The following is a 23,535-nucleotide window of genomic DNA, read 5'->3' on the forward strand; positions in this document are numbered from 1 at the left end:
TTTTGCAGGAAACATCCAAACTGTCTTCTAATATGACGCTATCCTTTTACATTTTTCACCAGCAATGAGTGAGTATTTCTGTTGCTCTACATCTTCACCAGTATTTGGTGTTATCAGTGTTCTGAATTTTGGCCATTCTGATAGGTGTGTAGAGGTATCTTATAATTTTAATTTGTGGTTCTCTGATGCTGTATGATGTGTGGGACATCTTTTCATATGCTGAATTGCCATCTATATATCTTTGGTGAGGTGTCTGTTAAGGTTGTTGGCTCATTTTTTAATTGGGTTGTTTTCTTGTGGAATTTTAAGAGTTCCTTACACTGTCTCTGTCTGTCTGTCTGTCTATCGAGACAGAGCCTCGCCCTGTCACCCAGGTTGCAGTGCAGTGGCGCAGTCTCAGCTCCCTGCAACCTCTGCCACCTGGGTTCAAGTGATTCTCCTGCGTCAGCCTCCCGAGTAGCTGGGATTATACGCATGCGCCACCACACCTGGCTAATTTTTGTATTTTTAGTAGACACGGGGTTTCACTATGTTAGCCAGGCTGGTCTCGACCTCCTGACCTCAGGTGATCCACCCACCTTGGCCTCCCAAAGTGCTGGGATGTGAGCCACCATGCCCAGCCTCCTTACACATTTTAGTTAATAGTTCTTTATCAGATGTGTCTTATACAAATATTTCCTCCCTGTCTGTGGCTTGTCTTTTCATACTCTTGACATTGTCTTTTGCAAAAGACAACAATTTTTAAGAAACAAGTAGACAATTTTAATGAAGTCTGGCTTATCAATTCTTTTCTTCATGGTTGGTACCTTTGGTGCCGTATCTAAAAAGTCATCACCAAACCCAAGATCTAGATTTTTTCCTATGTTATCCTCTAGGAGTTTTATAGTTTTGAGTTTTACATTTAATTCTCTGGTTTATTTTGAATTTATTTTTGTGAAGGGTGTAAGACCTGTGTCTAGACTCTTTTTTTTTTTTTTTTGCATGTGGATGTTCAGTTATTACCACTGTTTATTGAAAAAGACTATTTTCTTCATTGTATTGCCTTTGCCTCTTTGTCAAATACTGCCATTGCTCCTTTGACTATGTGGGTCCATTTCTGGGCTCTCTATTCTGTTTCATTGATCTGTTTTGTCAGTTCTTTTGTCAGTACCACACCATCTTGACTACTGTAGCTTTACAGTAAATCTTGAAGTCAGTAGTGTCCATCTGACTTTTTCTGTCAATATTGAGTTGTCTCTCACGGGTCATGGAATAGCTCTTCATTATTTAGTTATTTGATTTCTTTCATCAGAGTTCTAAAAAATTTTTCCTCATAGATCTTGTACTAATTTTGTTAGATCTGTACTTAAATATTTCATTTTGGGACATACTAATGTAAAATGGTATTGTGTTTTTAATTTCAAATTCAACTTAATGCGTTGCTGGTTTACAGGAAAGCTATTAACTTTTTTATATGAGCCTTGTATCCTGCAGCTTTGCTATAATCACTTATTAGTTCTAGGAGGTTTTTGTTGTTTTTCTTTTTCTTTTTTTCAAATTCCTGTATCTGTTCTGCACATACAGTCATTTCATCTGCAAACAAAGGCAGTTGTAATTTTTTGTTCCCAGTTAGTATACCCTTTATTTCCTTTTCTTGTCTTAGCTATGACTTCCAGTATGGAGTGGTGAGGTGGGGATATTCTAGTCTTGTTCCTGATCTTAGTAAGAAAGTTTCTAGTTTCTCATCATCAAGGATGATGTTAGCTGTATGTTTTTTGTAAACGTTCTTTATCAAGTTGAAGGTGTTCCCTCTATTCCTAGTTTACTAGTTTCTATGATGAGTGGGTGTTAAATTTTGTCATATACTTCTCTCCATCTATGTATGGTATGGTCATGTGATTTTTCTTCTTTAGTCTGTTGATATATTGATATGGTGAATTGCATTAATTGATTTTCCAATATTGAACCAGTCTTGCATACCTGGGATAAATCCTGCTTTGTGCTGGTGTATACTTCTTTTTATACATTGTAGTTTTTAGTTTGCTAATACTTTGCTAATACAAAGATTTTTGCATCTTTGTTCATGACAAATATTGGTCTATAGTTTTCTGATAATGTCTTTGTCTGGTTTGGGTATTAAAGTAATGCTGACTTCATACAATGAGATAGGAGCATCTCCTTTGCTTCTATCTTCTGAAAGAGATTGTAGAGAACTGGTGTAGTTTCTTCCTTAAATGTTTAGTATAATTCATCAGAGAATCCATCTGGGCCTGATGCTTTCTCTTTTAGAACATTATTAATTACGGATTTAATTTCTTTAACATATGCTTTTTAATCAAGATTATTTCTTCTTAGAGTTCTAATAGATTGTGTCTTTTAAGGAATTGATTCATTTCATCTGGGTTACCAATAGATTGTGTCTTTTAAGGAATTGATTCATTTCATCTAGGTTACCAAATTTGTGGCCATAAAGTTGTTCATAATATCCCTTGATTATCCTTTTAATGTCCATGAGATCTGTAATGATGTCCACTCTTTTCATTCTGATATTATTTTGTCCTTTGTCTCTTTTTCTTAGCCTGGCTGGAGGCTTATTGATTTTATTGATCTTTTCAGCGAACTAGTTGATTTCTTTGATTTTTCTCTATTGATATCTTGTTTTCAATTTCATTGATTTCTGCTCTAATTTTTATTACTTCTATTTGGATTTAATTTGCTTTTTCTAGTTTCATAAGGTGGTAGCTCAGATAATTGATTTTTAGATCATTGTTTTCTTTTCTTTTTTTTTTTTTTGAGATGGAGTCTCGCTTTGTCGCCCAGGCTGGAGTGCAGTGGCACGATCTCGGCTCACTGCAAGCTCCGCCTCCCAGATTCACACCATTCTCTTGCCTCAGCCTCCCGAGTAGCTGGGACTACAGGCGCCTGCCACCATGTGTGGCTAATTTTTTTGTATTTTTAGTAGAGACGGGGTTTCACTGTGTTAGCCAGGGTGGTCTCGATCTCCTGACCTTGTGATCCACCCGCCTCAGCCTCCCAGAGTGCCGGGATTACAGGCGTGAGCCACAGCGCCCGGCCTAGATAATTCTTTTCTAATAAATGCATCAGTGTTGTATGTTTCTTTCTAAGCGCTGCTTTCACTGTATCCCACAAATTTGGATAAGTTGTGTTTTCATGATATTTTCAATTTATAATGGTATTATTGGGACACAACCCAATAAGTAAGTTTAGGTGCATCTGTATGCATAAGCACAATTGTTGACATTATTTTGAACAAATTCTTATTTGTTAGATCAATTAAGTATAAGAAAAGTAAAAGGTTTTATTTTACTTTCAGTGTTTCCTTCTTTTGATGCTCTATATATATAGATTTCAGTTTCTGAACTTCCCAACACTTACTGCAAGGCAGGTGTACTGACAACAAATTTCCTTAATTTTTGTCTGAGAAAGTGTTTGTTTTTAACTTTTGAATAATAATCTCACAAGGTAGAGTGCTAGGTTTATGGGTTTTTTTCTCTCAACACTATGAATATTTCACTCCACTCTTTTTCTTGTAGGAAGTCACATGTATTTTTTTCTTTTTTTTCTTTTTTTTCCTCTACGGGTAAGGTGATTTTTTCCCTCTGGCTTTCTTCGGATTTTTTTCTTATCCTTGAATTTCTGTAATTACAACGTTTTATGCCCAGATGTAGTTTTTTGGCATATTTTCAAGCTCAGAGATTCTTCATCCATGCCCAGCCTACTAATAAGCCCATCAAAGGAATTCTTCATTTCTCTTACAGTGTTCTGTTTTTTGTTTTTGTTTTTGTTTTTGTTTTATCTCTAGCACTTCCTTTTGGTTCTTTCTTAGGATTTTCATCTCTCCTTTTTTAACATGTTGTTTACTCAGTTCGTTAGGGCCCTTAGCATATTAATCATAGTTGTTTTAGATTCCAAGTTTGATAATTCCAAATCCCTGCTGTATCTGGTCCTGGTGCTTGTGTTTTACCTTTTATTATGCCCTGTAATTTTTTTCTTGATAGCTTGGACATGATGTACTAGGTAAAAGGAACTGTTGTAAATGAGCCTTTAGTAATGTGGTTATAAGGTGTAGGGAGAGGAGAAGAGTTCTGTAGTCTTATGATTAGGTCAGTCTTTTAGTGAGCTTTATGCCTCTGGGCTGTGAACTTCACAAGTGTTTCTCAGTCCCACCCCTCCCTCATTCCCTTAGTTAGAACAAGATAGCTATAATGGCCTGAAGTTGGGTTATTTCTCTTCCCCCACATCATTTTGGCTTTGCTACAACCCCAGCAGGTTAGGCTCTGGTTAACTAGTTTCTCCTGAGGACAAACCTTGTTAAGACCGGAATAGTCTGGTGTACTTGAAAATCATTTCTCCTTGCCTCCCCTGCTGAGGGTTGAGGATTTTTCTCTTATATTTACTATGAGAAGCTGGTCAATTGCCTGGATGTAAAACTTAGAAAATTGTAGGGCTCCCCCTATAATTGGGTAACTCTGGAGTTTTTAGCTGTCAGAGTTGTCCACACTGAGCCTTCATCAATTTGTCCATTACACTTCAGGATTTCCTACCCCGTGGAGGTTTCTGCTTGTGTTTTTCATCTCAGATAAATGGTGATGCTATGTGTTCACCTGTCCTTTGCTCTCACTTAGAGGCAGTCATTTGCCCTGTGACCTCACTTATCCTATCTCAGATTTGTTTATTTTTAAGTTTGTCATTTTTTACTTGTTGTTAGGATGGAGTGGTGACTTCCAAGCTCTTTATTTGTGGAACTGGAGGTAATTCTATTTCAAATTTTTTGAGGGACCTTCATGTTGTTTTCCATAGTGCCTGGCACCATTTTACATTTTCACCAGTGGTGCGAAAGGGTTCCAGTTTCTCCATATCTTCACCAGTACTTATTTTCTGTTTTTTTGATGGTGGCCATCCTAATGGTTTCAGATGATGTATCATTGCAGTTTTAATTGACATTTCCCTACTGATCAGTGACGGTGAGAATCTTTTCATGGGCTTATTGGCCATTTGTATATATTCTTTGGAAAAATGACTATTCAAGTCCTTTGTCCACTTTTTAACTAGATTTTTTGTTGTTGAATTGTAGGAGTTATTTATATATTCTGGATATTAACCAAATAACAGATATATGGTATGGAAATATTTTCTCCTGTTTTGTAGGTTGCCATTTTACTCCATTTACTGTTTGCTTTGCAGAAATTTTTGAGTTTATCCCCAGTTTGTCTATTTTTGCTTTGGTTGCTTGTGCTTTTGGTGATCTATTCAAGAAATCGTTGCCAAGTCCAATGTCATGAAGCTTTTTCTCCATATTTTCTTGTAGTAGTTTTATAATTCGATGTTTTAAGTTTAGGTCTGTAATCCAGCTTGAGCTCATTTTTGTATATGATGTGAGATAAGGCTCCAACTTAATTCTTTTGCATGTTAGATTCCAGATTTCCCAATACAGTTTGTTGAAGAACCTCTTTTCCCTATTTCTGTGTTCTCTCTTCTGCTCAGTTGGTCTGTATATCTGTTTTTATGCCAGCACCATAGTGTTTTGATTACTATAGCTTTGCAATATCTTTAGAAATCGGAGAATGTGAGGCCTCTAGCTTTGTTTTTTGTCCAGATTGTTACGGCTATTCAGGGTCCTTCAAGATTCTGTATTAATTTTAAGATTTTTTTTTCTATTTCTGTAGAAAATGCCATTGGGATTTTGATAGGGATTGCTTTGAATTTGCAGATTGCTTTGGGTAGTATTGCCATCTTAACAATACTAAATCTTCCAATTCATAAACTTGGTTGTCTTTCCATTTATTTGTATTGTCTTTAATTTCTTTCAGCATTGTTGTATAATTTTTTTTTGAGACAGAGTCTCACTCTGTCACCAGGCTGGAGTGGAGTGGCGGGATCTTGGCTCACTGCACCTCTGCCTCCCAGATTCAAGTGATACTCCTGCCTCAGCCTCCCAAGTAGCTGGGATTACAGGCGCGTGCCACCAAGCCCAGCTAATTTATTTTGTATTTTTAGTAGAGACAGGGTTTCACCGTTGTTGGTCAGGATGGTCTCAATCTCTTGACCTTGTGATCTGCCCACCTTGGCCTCCCAAACTGCTGGGGTTACAGGCGTGAGCCACCATGCCTGGCCTGTGTTGTTTAATTTTCAATGTACGTGTCTTTCATTTGCTTGGTGAAAATATTCCCGAAGTATTTTTTACTCTTTGATTTCATTTTAAATGGATTTAAAAAATTAATTTCCTTTTTGGATTCTTCATTTTTAGTATTTAGAAATGCAACTCTTTTCTTAATGTTGGTTTTTATATCCTGAAACTTTACTGAATTCCTTTATTCTAACGGTTTTTTTTCTTTTTGATAGGCTAGAATTTTCAACATAAAAGATGTCATTTGCTAACAGAAGTAATTTTACTTGTTACTTTTCTCATTTAATACCTTTCATTTCTTTTTCTTGCCCAATTGCTGACTCTGGCAGGATGTCTAATAGTATGTTGAATAGAGGTGGTGAATGTGTGCATTCTTGTTCCATTTGTGATCTTAGAGGGAAAACCCAGTTTTTCATCATTGAGTAACGTTAGCTGTGGTCTTTCTATATATGGCCTTCAACTTATGTTGAAGTAATTTCCATATCTTTCTAGCGAATTGAGTGTTTTTGTTTTTTTGAGACAGAATCTTGCTCTTGTCACCCAGGCTGGAGTGCAGTGATGCTATCTCAGCTCACTGCCAGCTCCGCCTCCCGAGTTCTCAAGTGATTGTCCTGCCTCAGCCTCCCGAGTAGCTGACATTACAGGTGTCCACCACCACGCCCGACTAGTTTTTGTATTTTTAGTAGAGACAGGGTTTCACTGTGTTGGCCAGGCTGGTCTCACACTCCTGACCTCAGGTGATCCACCCACCTTGCCCTCCTAAAGTGCTGGGATTACAGGCGTGAGCCACTGTGTCCGGCCTTTTTTTAAATCCTAAAAGGGTGTTGATTTTTGTCAAATGCTTCTTCTGAGTCAGTTGAGATTATTGGTGTTTGTCCTAAGAATGCAGTGTATTAAAGTGATTTTTTTTGTATGTTGAACCATCCTTGGATTTTATGAATAAATTCCAGTTGAGGATTTATGAAATATAATCTTTTTAATGCATTGTTGAAATCTGTTTCTTGGTATTTTGTTGATTTTTTTTTTTGCATCAGTATTTATTAGGGATTCTTTTTTCTTGTAAATTTGTCTGATTTCGATATCTAAGTAATGCTTACCTCATAAAATGATTTTGAAAGTGTTCTGTCCTCTAGTTTTTTCAAAGAGTTTGAGAAGGGTTGTTAGTTTTTAAATGTTTGGTAGAGTTTTCAGTGAAGCCCTGGTGTTATTGGACAGTTACTGATTCAATGTGTAATAGTTATAGGTCCATTCAGAAGTTGTATGTATTTGTGACTCAGTCTTGGTGGGTTTGATGTGTCTATCCGTTCTCAAAGGTTATCAAATTTGTTGGGGCATAGTTGTTCATATTAGTCTTTTACGGTCCTATTTATTTCTGTGGCAGCAGTTGTATCGCCTTTCTCATTTCCAGTTTTTGCTGTTTGTGTCTGTTCTTTTCATTTCTTAGTCGAAGAATTTGCCAATTTTGTTGATCTTTTCAATAAAACAGCTACTCCTAATTTTGTTGATTTTTTTCTATTGCAAAAATTTTCTATTTTTCTCTATTTTGTTTATTTTAGCTGTAATTTATTTCCTGTTTTTTTTTTTTTTTTTTTTTGGTAAGTTTGAGTCTCATTTGTTCTTCATTTCTTAGTTCCATAAGATGTAAAGTTAATTTGTTGATTTAAGGTTTTTCTTCCTAACTGTGAAATATGACACTTTAAAACAGATGTTCATTTCACAGATGAATTATGTAAATATTTAGTTCTACAATTTTACTTTGTTTTTATCATATATCACGCATTCTGGACATTGAGACTATAAAAATAAAAAAACAGTTCTTTTCTTTTTTTTTTTTTTTTGAGACGGAGTCTCGCTCTTTTGCCCAGGCCGCAGTGCAGTGGCGCTGTCTCGGCTCACAGCAAGCTCCGCCTCCCGGGTGCCATGCCATTCTTCTGCCTCAGCCTCCCAAATAGCTAGGACTATAGGCGCCCACCACGGCGCCCAGCTAATTTTTTTTTTGTATTTTTAGTAGGGACGGAGTTTCACCGTGTTAGCCAGGATGGTCTCGATCTCCTGACCTTGTGATCCGCCCGCCTCAGCCTCCCAAAGTGCTGGGATTACAGGCGTGGCACGAGCCACCACGCCCGGCCATAAAACAGTAATTGAAGGTTAACCTATATTTCAAACAGTTGAAAATACTGATTTGTTCTTATTTATTTTTTCATGAAAATCATCTTGTTCTATATTTAATAGGTTTTTGTTCGGTTCATGGTACTAATGAGTTCACAATTGTAGGTTTAGTCTTGAAATAATCTAAATTCACTTCATCCCATTGTAACAGACCCTACATCATACTGAATATAGTTGTGTCACAGATGTCTCTTACAGTCAATTTTTACAAGGCCTAGAACTATTTAGGATACCATTGCTCACTCTTACAAATTTTAACATTAAAAATAACTTTGAGATGGAATGGAGTTTTGCAACGTCTCACAAAGAACAAAGAGACTCCACTTACGAGAAATTACTAAGCAGTGGTTCTTAGCTTTATAGACTAATTATATAAGCCTTGAGTTGTTTCTATTTTATATCTGTTTTTTAGATTCCTCACATGCTCATTCTGCTTTACCTTCTGTATAATATAAAGGTCACTCTACTTACAGTCACATTTTCCTTTTAATCTTTCCCTTTTTATTTTTTATTCTTTGCTTTATTCACCATTAGTTTTTATATTGCATCTCACAGTTCATACTTCTCTTTGTCATTTCTGATTCTAATTGTAATTCTAATCTTACTTGTTCAGTGTTCACTGTCACATCTTCACTTTCTGGCAGGTGTTTCTATGGCTTCATCTTCTTAGTGCTTGTATTCATTGCTTATATTCCAGTTGTCTTGTAAATTCATTTTTTTAGTGAACTAAGCCAGACACAGAAAGACAAATATCACATGTTCTCACTGATATGTGGGAACTAAAAAAACATTGAACACAAATTTTACAGCTGACACACATATGCCTGCCACTTAGATTCTGCCATTAATACTTACATTGCTTTATCGTATAACCATCCTTGTATCCATCAATCCATCTTAATTTTTATGCCTTTCAAAGTTAATTGCTAACATTAGTACACATCCCTCTAGGTGAAACCATTTTTAAACTGATTGCTGTCAAGTTGTCTAGAGTAAACTCTGATCTTCCAAGTATGACTTATTCCATAGGACTTCTGTTTGTAGCACTGTCCCATTAATTCAATCATAGAAATAAATAATTGGAAAGTATTGTCTGTTTTAAATGGATAATTATTTTCATGTGTCTAACTTTAGACGACTTTTACTAGAAGGTCTCACTTGACCTTCATTGCTGACTAAATGAGAAAAGTTTGTTTTATTTTAAAAATCAACACATTATAACATTTTTTTTGAGTAATAAGAAAAGTCAATGGAATGTGAAGAAATTATAGCAAGTAAGCTATTATTCCTCTTCTAGGAATTTTGATTATGAACAGCTGATAAGGTATTACTAAGGGATCTCATCAGGGAAATTCCTTTCTTTCCTTCTTTTTCTTTTGCATCCTCTCCCTTTCCTCATTTTCTTTTTCCCTTTTTCCCTCTCCTCTTCTTTTCTTTAATAGTACTTGGGGAAAGGTATACCTTTTATTTTACGTATTTGCTCAGGATAAAGAGAGAGTTAAGAGGCCAGATGAGTAGATGGCAGGGTCACTGGAGGGCAGAGATAAATAATAGATCCTAAATTAAGGGTTGGCAAACATTTTCTGTAAAAGGCAGGTGGTATTTGTTTTAGGTTTTGCAGGCCTAAAGTACTCAACTCTGCCATTGTAGTAGGAAAAACAGCCATAAACTATATAGTATATCGTATTAGTCCTTTTTCACGCTGCTGATAAAGACATACCTGAGACTGGGGAAAAAAAGAGGTTTAATTGGACTTACAGTTCCACATGGCTGGGAAGGCTTCAGAATCATGGCGAAAGGTAAAAGGCACTTCTTACATGGCAGTGACAAGAGAAAATGAGAAGGATGCAAAAGCGGAAACCCCTGATAAAACCATCAGATCTTGTGAGACTTACTACCACAAGAACAGCATGTGGGAAACTGCCCCCATGATTCAGATTATCTCCCACTGGGTCACTCCTACAACACATGAGAATTATGGGAGTACAATTCAAGATGAGATTTGGATGGGGACACAGAGCCAAAGCATATCATATATAGTATATTTATAAATGAATGAACTTGGGTATGTTCCAGTACACTTGATGGACACTGAAACTTGAATTTCTTATAATTTTCACATCACAAAATATTATTCTTTTTCAAACTTTTTCCAGCCATTTAAAAATGTAAAATATTCTAAGCTTGAGAGACATAAACAGGTGGTGGACTCAGTTTGACTCATGAGCTATGATTTGCTGACCCATATGGTACAAGGATTAATTACCCTTGCGCAGAAACTATACCAAAAAGTCGTTATTAATGTATACTTTTCCAACGTAGAGGCCCTTTTATGTGCTCTAAATTTTGTATGCCTTTTACATACCCTAAATTAGATAGTGATACAGATGAGGTCAGATAAATTAAGGTGTCATTGGAGTGAGGAATAAAGAAGAATGCTTAATATAGTTGATTCCACCATTAACATGGAGGTTCTGGCATGGCTTCCTTTAGTCCTGTCTCATCAGTGTAGCTGCTATTTGTTAACTTGGCACAGAAAGGCAGATCAAATACAGGGGGCTACTTTCAGATCCTCCTCTTAATAGTTATTAAAAGCTCAAGTTTAGTAGCTGAGTTCAAATCTCTTATTAGATGTATGACTTATTTATGTAATTTCTCTGAGCATCAGCAGAATGAAGGTTTATAGTGCTAACTCATACACTTGTGAGGATGATAATAACAATTACAACAATAATAGTAGTAGCTAACACTTTCATAGTGCTTAGTATGTGCCAGGCAATGTTCTAAGCACTTTGTATATATTAACACATTTAATTTTCTCACAATTGGTAATGTGAAGAAGAAGAATACTGTCACCATGATAATGCTCGTAGATACTACCATTTAAATTACGAGGAAGCTGACGTACAGAAAGATCAAGTAACTCATTCAGGGTCACATGGTTAATTAAGAGGTAGAGCCATCATGTGAACTTGGGCATCTGGCCTCAGAATGCGAGCTCTTAACTGTTAAGGTGTATTCCCCTCTAAAATGGGAATGTCTATAAAATGCATAGCACGTAGGTCCTCAACAAATTAAAGATAAATTAACTTTGCAGAATATAGTGGTTCCATTTCCTCAAGAAACTTGGTCTGCCTTTGTGGTACCAGATATATGCATAAGTGTAAGGTTCACGTTATGATTCTTCAGATTTTTTTCCCAGTTGCACATTAGTTATGAGATTTTTTTCATAGAATTCTTCAGTATTACTCATGTTAAAAAATAATTATTTTGAAATGAATCACCTTCTGCAAAACAAAATAGTCAAAATGACTTAGACTCTGAAGCTGAAAGACTCCTGGACTCCTATTCTTGTCTTGGTTCTGTACTTTCTTTGAGATCTTGGTTTCATGATTTGACTCCAGTTCTATTTCTCTCTTTGGCTGTGGACTGAAGATAATCCTCAGTGTCATGGTATTCAAATGAGATAACCCATGTCAAAGTGCCCCGCAGTGTGTGTAATATGTTATCAGGCATCCAGCAAATACTGGTTTCTTGCTCACCTCCCTATTACATAAAATAACTTCAAAATTAGAACTGAAGGGACTCATAAAGCTGGGAAAACTGAGGCCCAGACAGTTGTTTCCCTAGGATCCTACAGCTGCCTAGGGACAGAAGGATGACACTTAATGCAGATCTTCTGATTTTTCAGTCTCGTTCTGTTTGTGCTGATCACTCTCCTCCTATGTAGTATATAAAGAAGTACTATGTATCTGACAAGTTTTGGGGAGGTTAGTTTAGTATAAAAGCTCACATTAAAAATATCTATTTTGGTATTTTGACTTTTGTAATTTTTTTAAAAATCAGAGACAATTTAGTAAGTCTTGGGGCCATTCAAATCATGTATATGAAGTTTTAAAACTGCTGTTTCCCCCTTATAGTTATTAATTTTTAATATGCAAGTAGCATCCTTATTATGGAAAGAATAAATCAAAAGATGGAAGAAGTTTTAAAACTCATTTAATCACATCATCCAGAGAAAATGCTATTAATGCTTTGAAATAACAGTGGGTTCATCCTACACCTGCTACTTTGTAACTGACTTTTGTCAGTTAGTGATATATCCGGAAGACTAGGCAGTTCTTTGTCGAATTCAAATCTTGATAGTTTTTATTTTATTGTGTGACCTATTGTCAGTTCATTTAAGTAATCTTTTATTAGACATGTTTTTTTCAGATATAGAAACAATGCATTTTTGTAAAATTGTCAAATTATTTTCCACAAGTAGGATCTCATTCATACGGTATTCATGTTTTTAAGACTTTCTATACATGTTCACTGTTTTCCTCCAGAGAGGAAATACCTACTTACATTTTCACCAGGGAAGTCACTGTAGTTTGGGAGAACATGACATTATCTCCCTTTCTTTACTGAAGAGTAGCAATGTATGTTTTAAATTTTTTAGATTCTGCATTTCCCTTTTATTTTTATGTGTTTTCACTTTCATGTTTTGCATAGTGATAAATCTGTGATAACAGTTTTTAATTTTCAGGTGGGGTTGTTTATAGCTTCATAGATAGCAAAATGTCTTTAAGTCATGTTTATGCAATTTTTACGTGTGCTTTGTGGGTTTTCCTTTTTCTCTGTTTGCATGCAGTGAGTGGTAAATTTGCATGGAACATTTGAAAAATAAGCACCAGAATGAATTGAATGTGTGTGAATTATCACTTTTTGTCACCTACCTGGATAGAGAGTGAAAGTCCTTCTGTTGAGACAAAATTGGATCTCGTGTGTTTCTTCACTTACTTGCTGCCTTGTTAGTTGTTGAGTTTCTCATGATTAGCAAGACGTAAACTCTCTGACATTGGTCATCTAATCATACATGTTAGTAAGATAATTCTGTGAATGTTTTGAAAATCAGCTGAATTATTTTTCTTATAATTTTGATTCTTTTTTGTTATTTCCATACTTGTGAATTTGGGACCAAAAGGAATGGCTATGACTTATGTTTCTTTGGATCCGGTAGTTTATTCTACTGAAATTATGGTAATTTTATCAGTTAGTAGAAGCATGGACTCTTTAGTGTTGAATATAGAGAGAATGTCATCTAACTTCTTACATGGTCACATAATTCCTTCCTCAGTTTTGGTAGCTCTCCTGGAACAGCCATAATAGGACATCAATCTGTGTACTTTAAGTTGACAGAGTAAAAGGAATATAAGATTTCGCATGATGGAACTTAAAATATTCCATCTCGTGATGTGGAACTAAGGAGGAGGTTTAGTGACAAGTTTTAGATTTAAGATTGTACACTTTGGAGCCTCTTTTTCTTTTTGGTTTTTGTTTGTTTGTTTTTGAGACAAAGTCTAGCTCTGTTGCCCAGGCTGGAGTGCAGTGGTGCAATTTCAGCTTATGGCAGCCTTGACTCTCAGGCTCAAGTGATCCTCCCAAGTAGCTGGGACTACAGGTGCATGCCACCACACTTGGCTAATTTTTTTAAAAAAAAGTTTGTAGAGAGTAGCCTCACTATGTTGCCCAGGCTGGTGTTGACCTCCTGGGTTCAAGTAGTCGGCCTGCCTCAGCCTCCCACAGTTATGGGATTGATTACAGTCATGATCTGCCTCACTCAGGCTGCAGCCACTTTGTTTCAGTGTAACACTATCTTTGGATATTCCACTTACAAATTTATTTTTAAGTCTTCCATGTTGTTGATAATTGGGAAAAGTAGTTTTTATTCCAGATAGATATTCTGTGTTAACTATAAGTCAAATGTTTACAAGCTGTTAAAAATGAAATAGTGATTATGTAAAAGAAAACTGGATTGATGCTTTAAATAGACTCATTTTCCTAATGCTAATTTTTAAAATGATAGAATCCTAAAACTCTTAGCTGTAAACCTTGTGATTTTTCAGCTGTTGTACTAAACAACTTAAGCACATATACCATCAGACAAGCCCTCCTCCCCCCTTTTAAACCAAAGGAATGTATACTCTGTTAATGCAATCAGTAAGCATTGACATTCTTTTATCATAATACCCTAGAAAATATTTGTTAACTATTTCACTAGTTAGGAGTTGTGGGTAAATAGTGCATCTCCATTTTCTACTTCTCATCTTCATACACAGGTTAATCACTTCAGTGCTTGACTAACTTTTGCCTTGATGATCTGTTGAGCTTTGTACATAAGAGCTGTACTAATCACTGTGCTTATTGTTTGAATGTTTGGTACAGGAAGCGAGCAGCTGCAAAGCATCTAATAGAACGCTACTACCACCAGTTAACTGAGGGCTGTGGAAATGAAGCCTGCACGAATGAGTTTTGTGCTTCCTGTCCAACTTTTCTTCGTATGGATAATAATGCAGCAGCTATTAAAGCCCTCGAGCTTTATAAGATTAATGCAAAACTCTGTGATCCTCATCCCTCCAAGAAAGGAGCAAGCTCAGCTTACCTTGAGAACTCGAAAGGTGCCCCCAACAACTCCTGCTCTGAGATAAAAATGAACAAGAAAGGCGCTAGAATTGATTTTAAAGGTAAGATGTTTTATTTTCAATTGAGAATTGTTGGCTGAAAACCATGTGGGAGATTTAAATGTATGAGTTTTTATTTGTTTTTTCTTATGTGACATGAAGACATTTTGATATCGTAGAACCAATTTTTTATTGTGGTAACGGACAGGAATAATAACTACATTTTACAGGTCTAATCATTGCTAATTAGAAGCAGATCATATGCTAAAAGTTCATTTGTTAATAGATTGATTTGAACTTTTTAAAATTCTTAGGAAAAATGTATTAAGTGGTAGTTAATCTCCAAAACTAGGCCACAACATCTATTTAAGTTATAGAATAACTGGATTAAATATCTGGCATGAGTTCTGGAACCTCGGGATGATGTGATGAAAGAAGCAGAAAGAGGAAACAGTGGGTTTTTTCCATTTTTGAAGGCAAGACAAAATTTTGTGATAGTTACGCGAGAATTCTACATTTCCTTCAAATATATGCTTCTCACTCTCCTCCCGGACATTTGGTACAGTCATGCTGCCAAGGATCATGACCTACCAATGACAGTCTTCACTCAGGTCTTTTGTTTTCTAAATGGTCCTATGTCCAAAATTCAGAATTCAATAACCTTGTCGCTAATACTAAAACTTCAAGTTATTTTCCTCAGTGAAGGTAATTAGTAACAAAGTAATCAAATTTTTGAATGACTACCAGGGCTTAGCGCCCCTCCACCCTCACCCCCACACACACCCAGAGGCAATTGTATTTTAATAGAGAAAGCTTTTTGTTTATGACATACAAGTCAGAGAATTTTAGAGGCATTTGCCTCAAAAACTTTCACTAACATCATTTGAATCAAGTTTGAAAGAATTAGTGAAGTGGCATTGTGTTATAACCTCTACTCTGTTTCCACAATAAAATTATTTTTGTCACTTTACACAACTTTGGTGCTTCAGAGTGTATAGTTCTGTTTCATGAATTAGCTTACACACTATGGGAAAATAGGTAGATGTTGTCTATATATATAGTGTGTCAGTATAATGTGGAAGCTGCATTGACTTTATTGTACACAGTTCTCCAGTAAGTATGCACCAGAGAGTACCAGTAACCGAATGTAGAGTGCTGGCACAGTGGAATGCAGCCAGCTGCGGGGGATGTGGTACATGAGGAATGTACTCATCTGCTCTTTTGGCCGTGTGCTCCATCTTAGAGGTGCTTATTGTGTGGCTTTATCCAGTCTTTATGCCCCCTCCTCTTTTTTGCTCAAGTCTGCATTATAGCAGTTGTGACCTTTCCTTATCCCTGTTTTCTAATATGCTACTGTTACTGTTCCCTGTTCTTTACTGGTTTTTTTGTTTTTGTTTTTGCAGTGTTCTACAGTTACCATCGTATATTAGAAATTAGAGATGCTTTCTGTACAGTAGTACTCTTATTTTGATTATTAATTACGTTTGTTAACACTAATTACAAAGTTGCATAAGTATTAAGTAGTCTGCACCAAACGGTTTTTGCATAGGAGGTTTTTAAGTGCAAAGTTTAAAAGATTGAGTATTTTCAGGGACACATTTATCACAAGAAATCTTACAAAAATGTCTTTCTCAGTAGAACACCTCTATCAATAAACCAAACTTTATGAATGTTCATATCTAATTACAGTGTTTTTTGACTAATTTTTATCTATATACCTGAAAAATTCAGTTTAACATATTAAACACTACAGGCCAGGCACAGTGGCTCACACCTGTAATCCCAGCACTTTGGGAGGCTGAGGCGGGCGAATCACGACGTCAAGAGATCAAGACCAGCCTGGCCAACATGGTGAAACCCCCTCTCTACTAAAAATACAAAAAAATTAGCCAGGTGTGGTGGCGTGCACCTGTAGTCCCAGCTACTTGGGAGGCTGAGGTAGGAGAATCGTTTGAACCCGGGAGGCAGAGGTTGCAGTGAGCCCAGATCGTGCCACTGCATTCCAGCCTGGCAACAGAGTGAGACTCCATGTCAAAAAACAACAACAACAACAAAAAAAAACACTACATGGAAAAAGTATAGGTACATTCTATATAGGATTAGTAGACTGTCAGAATCACTTGAAGATGTTCCTAAAGCATGACATATCAACAAAGGACATGTGAGTCTAGAATGGTGATCCCTAGGACAGGCCATATTACTGCATGCAAAGCAAGTCTTTGTTAACCTTGTGACTTGCTCAGGAAACAAAGTGTTTTATGTCCTAATAGGATAGTAGTATTTTCTGTTACGTTACATTTTAGGAAATTAAGAGTTTTGCATTGTCTTGTAAGAAGGTATTATAAAAATTTTCAATGAAAATAATGAGAAGTAGGGTTCCAGTGGTTTTACGCTTTTGGGGAAGAGGTTACTGATGTTTAGCAAAAGATGCTTATATATTCTTGATAGAACAAACCTGAGAATTAGTTCTTAAAGAGTTAACGCCCATAAAAGAAACTGCAAGTGTTGATACTCTTGTAGCTGGGCCACAGATCAGATCCTTAGTATGATAAAATGTGGTATTTTTGTGCTTCAATTTTTGGAGACCATTCAGTGATCACTTACATTTTATATTGTCTTTCGTTGTGAAACAGATATATTATAGCAGAGGTGGGAGTCATTAAAAATTCTGCATGTTGTACGGTACATGTATAAGGGTATATTTGGCACAATGGAGGTAGGATTTTCTGTGTGCCTCTAAAATTAACCTCTTAAGTAGTTAATCTGATGATGACAAGTATGTCACTTTATTGATAAAAGGGAGAATTAAGACTATTCTCAGTATTACGTTGGTCAGTACACAAAATATATCATTTGTTTTTACCTGTGAAATAAAATATCTTTCATCCTATTAGCCAGAAGGGGGAAAGCTTTGGCCTGAAAATAACACTTATCTCAAAAAGTTGGGAAATGTGGTCCAACTCTGTTCCCAGGAAAAGAGGAAATAGATTTTGATGATTACATAGTCTCTGCACTGCTTGCCAGCTCATAAGTTGCCTTCTTCGCACTGTTTGTTTTCATTGCTCAAAAACTATTTTCTGTCACTCTATGAGATTTAGTCTAACCTGATTCCTGGCTGCGGAAAGCAGTTTCTACTTAAGAGCCAATGAGAAATGGTATATTCTTCTCAATCACTCACAGAATGACTACCCTGGAACAAACCAGGAAGACCCAAAATGAACCAGTTTGCTTTTACTACATACATAGATGCTGAAGGAACCTTTTTTTAAGACTTTGCCTTCTTAGTCTTTGGCGAACAGAGTACTGAAACAAGAAAACTCACGGATTAGTAGTATTTCTGTGTGTTCTACAGTGAGGTTTTAAGAGCTGTATTATGATTAATCAGTACATGACATATTGGTTCATATTTATAATTAAAGCTATACATTAATAGATATCTTGATTATAAAGAAAGTTTAAACTCATGATCTTATTAAGAGTTATGCATTGTTGAAAGAATGTAAAAGCATGGGTGAGGTCATTGGTATAGGTAGTTCATTAAAAAAATAGGTAAGCATTAAATTTTGTTTGCTGAATCTAAGTATTAGATACTTTAAGAGTTGTATATCATAAATGATATTGAGTCTAGAATGTTTAGCTGTTCTACTTTTAGAACTTTTTGCAGCAGAGTAAACATACATATTATGAAAATAAATGTTCTCTTTTTTCCTCTGATTTTCTAGATGTGACTTACTTAACAGAAGAGAAGGTATATGAAATTCTTGAATTATGTAGAGAAAGAGAGGATTATTCCCCTTTAATCCGTGTTATTGGAAGAGTTTTTTCTAGTGCTGAGGCATTGGTACAGAGCTTCCGGAAAGTTAAACAACACACCAAGGAAGAACTGAAATCTCTTCAAGCAAAAGATGAAGACAAGGATGAAGATGAAAAGGAAAAAGCTGCATGTTCTGCTGCTGCTATGGAAGAAGACTCAGAAGCATCTTCCTCAAGGATAGGTGATAGCTCACAGGGAGACAACAATTTGCAAAAATTAGGCCCTGATGATGTGTCTGTGGATATTGATGCCATTAGAAGGGTCTACACCAGATTGCTCTCTAATGAAAAAATTGAAACTGCCTTTCTCAATGCACTTGTATATTTGTCACCTAACGTGGAATGTGACTTGACGTATCACAATGTATACTCTCGAGATCCTAATTATCTGAATTTGTTCATTATCGTAATGGAGAATAGAAATCTCCACAGTCCTGAATATCTGGAAATGGCTTTGCCATTATTTTGCAAAGCGATGAGCAAGCTACCCCTTGCAGCCCAAGGAAAACTGATCAGACTGTGGTCTAAATACAATGCAGACCAGATTCGGAGAATGATGGAGACATTTCAGCAACTTATTACTTACAAAGTCATAAGCAATGAATTTAACAGTCGAAATCTAGTGAATGATGATGATGCCATTGTTGCTGCTTCGAAGTGCTTGAAAATGGTTTACTATGCAAATGTAGTGGGAGGGGAAGTGGACACAAATCACAATGAAGAAGATGATGAAGAGCCCATCCCTGAGTCCAGCGAGCTGACACTTCAGGAGCTTTTGGGAGAAGAAAGAAGAAACAAGAAAGGTCCTCGAGTGGACCCCCTGGAAACTGAACTTGGTGTTAAAACCCTGGATTGTCGAAAACCACTTATCCCTTTTGAAGAGTTTATTAATGAACCACTGAATGAGGTTCTAGAAATGGATAAAGATTATACTTTTTTCAAAGTAGAAACAGAGAACAAATTCTCTTTTATGACATGTCCCTTTATATTGAATGCTGTCACAAAGAATTTGGGATTATATTATGACAATAGAATTCGCATGTACAGTGAACGAAGAATCACTGTTCTCTACAGCTTAGTTCAAGGACAGCAGTTGAATCCATATTTGAGACTCAAAGTTAGACGTGACCATATCATAGATGATGCACTTGTCCGGGTAAGTTGGGCTGCTAGATTAAAAACCTAATAATGGGGATATCATGATACAGTTCAGTGAATTCATTTTAAAAGTGACTGAAAAAAATGATACCATATAGCATAGGAACACATGGACATTTCTGATCTTACGTAAGTATTATACTTTTGTTGTTCCTGTGCAAGTTTATAGATGTGTTCTACAAAGTATCGGTTGTATTATATAATGGTCACGCTATCTTTGAAAAAGAATGGGTTTTCTAAATCTTGAAAACTAGATCCAAAGTTTCTTTCATTCAGAAGAGAATTGAGTGTTGGGCAAAGACCAGAACAAGAGAAATGTGGAGATACCCAATAATAAGTGTGGATGTGCAGTCTTGAACTGGGAGTAATGGTACGGTAAAACCATACCATAAAATTATAGGTAGTGTCCAAAAAATTCCATCGTGTAAAATTCAGAGTTGCATTATTGTGGACTTGATGAAGTGACCATGGCAGATCAGTGCCTTTTGCCAGTAAGAGTTGAGTCCTGCTGGGCCACTTAGAATGTCCCTGTGTGGACAGCACTGCCTGGCTGTGGTAGTTTCTTCCCACTTAGAAATTCATAGAGACAACTCTGGGTCTTGGAACTTCTGGAAAACAGCAGCTGTTCCAAAAATTTGGGGATTAGTGGTGCCTGTGACATCAAGTCCAGGGAGATTGAGCAGGGATAAATACTGGAAACTCAGGTACTCATCCTAACTTCCTGGTTTTCCAGATGGCGTTGCCATTTGTTCCTTTTCTTTCCTCCACAGAAGATAATTTTAGTGTATCTATTTAAGAATATAAGAGTGGCCAGAAGACAGAAACCAGTTGTCAGTCACATTTTACCAAAATTTACATTTGTCTCAGGTGCATTATCTCAGTTTTATTGTATTTCTAGTATTAGGTATCCCTGTCATTGCTACTTCTTTTTTATCATCTTCAAGTAAAATTTAATGTCAACCAAAATTAAGGTAGTTAATAATACTATAGTATACTAGTAAAGAAAGTTGTCTGACACAACTAGGAAATGTGATTTTTACTTTAAAATATATTTTAGTTTTAGAATGTCTAAATTTTAGTTTTAGAATTGTCTACATTTGAGAATTCATAAAGCTGTAGTCTGGTGGAAAAAGTTATTTGACATCTCAGAAATTAAAAATTGCAGAGATTTTGTGTGGTTTTTTTTGTTACTGGTTTTTTTTTTTTTTTTTTTTTAATGTCAGATATGTTTATAGTGTTGGAGAAAGATTCTGCATTATTTAAGCAGCTCGGGTGATCTTCTAGCAGAGACAAAAGGGGGCTTTAACTGCCTGAAGTCATTATTATTGCTTGCTTTCTGGTACCCTTTTTATTTCACTTACATAGTTTTGAGACACATGAATAATTAATACACTTAATAACTGATCATAAGGCAGCCAGCACCTTACTTTACATAGTTTAGCAGAATGATAGGGTATTTTATAAGAATGTGAGTGATGTTTTATGAAAGGTATGTTGAGGTCTGTCTATGACTATCCATTGTTGGAGCAGAACTGCAAATGCCAAAGCTACATACTTTATGTTTGGCTTCTTGAAGTGAGATCCCTTCTGCTGTCTTCATCAAAAGCTATGTCTAGCCTTTAAAAAGCAATGAAATTACACTGTAAGAATCATTCCAGGGTTCAAAAAATTGTCTACCTTCCTTATCTGTCTTTTGCTCAGAAGTCTACTCAGTCTTATTTTCCTCAGTCCCCCGTTTTTTTCTCTAGTAAAGCAAGACTCACAACAAAAGTTTAAGTACTTGGTGTATACTTTCTTCTGTTTTTTAAATTCTATTCTAGAATTTTAAGGAAACAACTGCTTTTAAAGCCTTCTTAGGTGTTAGTGTAAAATTAACTGTGAGCTCTTTAATTATGGTAACTTGTTTTTAGCAAGTTCTGCTTAATTATATCAAAATTAGATAATATAGTGTGGCCTATTATAAATCAGGATTCACTAGATAGTATATGTACTTGAATATTGCCAGCCCACAAAAGCAGTTCACTTCAGAAATCATGTGTGTTAGGCAGTTTAATAAACTGTGAAAATAGAAAGAGATGATGCTCACAGAGAAGCTTCCTTAGGGGCTCTGAATGCTCACGCTAAGCAGATTTTACTCTTAACTTTCTTTCTCCCTTGCTTTCTCTTCCTTTTCTTTTTTTTTTTTTTTTAAATAACAGAATGTGAAAACATTAGAAAAACCAGCATCGAAATAGGTCTTAGAAGTAAAATTGATAATCTGCATAATTTTTTGAGCTAAGTATTCACTGCAGGTGATGATTATGATAAAGCCACATATTTTAGCAACACATAGTAGAAGTTCTGTAATAGAAAGTGGTTTAAGATTATTCTCTCATATGAAAGCTCAAAAGTAGTGATGAATTTTTCAAGATCTGATTTCCCAAGGATCTCTGCTTTTTAAGCCTCATTCTTATATATCACAGTGAACAAACTATTGGCCACTTTTTTATAACTTGCTGATTTTGGAACTGTATAGCAGGGTTGGGTGGAAAAGAAGAAATGAGAAACTTTGTGGTAAGCTTAATATTGATAAATAAAATTATGGGATCCTAGGCTTTAAGAGCTAAAAGGAACCTTAGAGTTTATCCACTCCTTAGTTTAGAAATCAAGCCCAGAAAATAGTGACTTCATATATGAGACTCTTGTATGTTTTCTGTTGAGGAGTGGTAACTTGAATTAATAATTATGGATTTTTTTAAAAAAAATATATATTCATTGCTTTTGTAATATTGTGAAATTCAAACCAGACTAGCAGCTTTTTTCCTGAGGTTTTTAGAGAAATTTTCTTTGATGGCAAGAGAATTCATGTTGATAGTATTTTCACTAATCTCTGATTGTAGGAAACACTATCATTTTATTACTGCTAAGACAGAAAAATACCAGCAATTCATTGTAAGATGCTATCATTTGTATGGTGTAATCTCATTTCAGAGATAATGTGAAAAAAGAAGAGTGAATTTTAGAATCAATAGAATATAAGTTGTCTCTTCACAAATACCTTAGAACTGCTTAAGAACACCCCCACCCTACCCCTGTTTAACTTACTGCCATAGTTCCCCTAGGACTTATTTTCAGTGTTTTTTCGTTATTGTTCCTTAGAAAACAGTACAGTGATAAACATGAGCTTAGACTTCACCTTTCATTTGAATGAAGACATTCCTAATGTGATGAGGTTTTTACATATTTACCCATTTGTGTGTTCTTTTACAAGTAGATAATTTCTCATTTTTCTTAGACGAAGCACTTCCAAGGATAGTATGTATTAAGATTTTTAAAATTACTTCTTAAAGGAGAAGATAGAGGTTATAAGTTTATGGAAGAATATAGTATTGCCATCATGAGGTCCCTCAAACTGCCTTCACATCTGAATGGGAAAATTGTTTAAAAAAAAAAAAAATCCAGGACCCTAACCTCTAGAGGTTTAGATTAGAAGCTGTATTGTAGAGCCTACGAATCTGAACTTCTGGTAATACTCCACAAATATTTTGATAAAGCCAGACTCCAATATTTGGGAAGATGGCCTTTGGTTCAGCTCGGGTGGGGGTGTGTGTGCATGTGTGTTTATGTGTGTATGTGTGCATATATAGAGAGAGAAAGAGAAAGGCCATTTTGATATACAGGTATGTTTATGTGTTTTGGAAACTCAGATTTTTAAGAGGATCATGGGGACAGCAAGCTTGGAATAGAGGATGATGATGGTGTGAAACTTGGTTCCAGTTAGTCAGGGAGTTCTAGAATTTCACATAAATATCTAAAAACCAAAAGGAGTGGCTGAGATGTGGA

At 35.8% G+C, this 23,535-nt stretch overlaps 1 protein-coding gene across 14 annotated transcripts in view; it reads left to right on the top strand.

Moving 5' to 3' along the window:
• Window positions 1–23,535, top strand: part of UBE3A (ubiquitin protein ligase E3A) — a 104,582-nt gene that overhangs the window by 48,463 nt on the left and 32,584 nt on the right. For all 14 annotated transcript variants that reach the window (XM_054449943.2, XM_054449942.2, XM_063652477.1 and 11 more), the window contains 2 exons: window positions 14,507–14,805; window positions 18,465–19,711. In XM_054449943.2, coding sequence (XP_054305918.1) covers window positions 14,507–14,805; window positions 18,465–19,711 — 1,546 coding nt within the window. The remainder of the gene's footprint in view (window positions 1–14,506; window positions 14,806–18,464; window positions 19,712–23,535) is intronic.

This window comes from Pongo pygmaeus, chromosome 16 (assembly GCF_028885625.2).
Source record: "Pongo pygmaeus isolate AG05252 chromosome 16, NHGRI_mPonPyg2-v2.0_pri, whole genome shotgun sequence".
NCBI classification, from domain to species: Eukaryota; Metazoa; Chordata; class Mammalia; order Primates; family Hominidae; genus Pongo; species Pongo pygmaeus.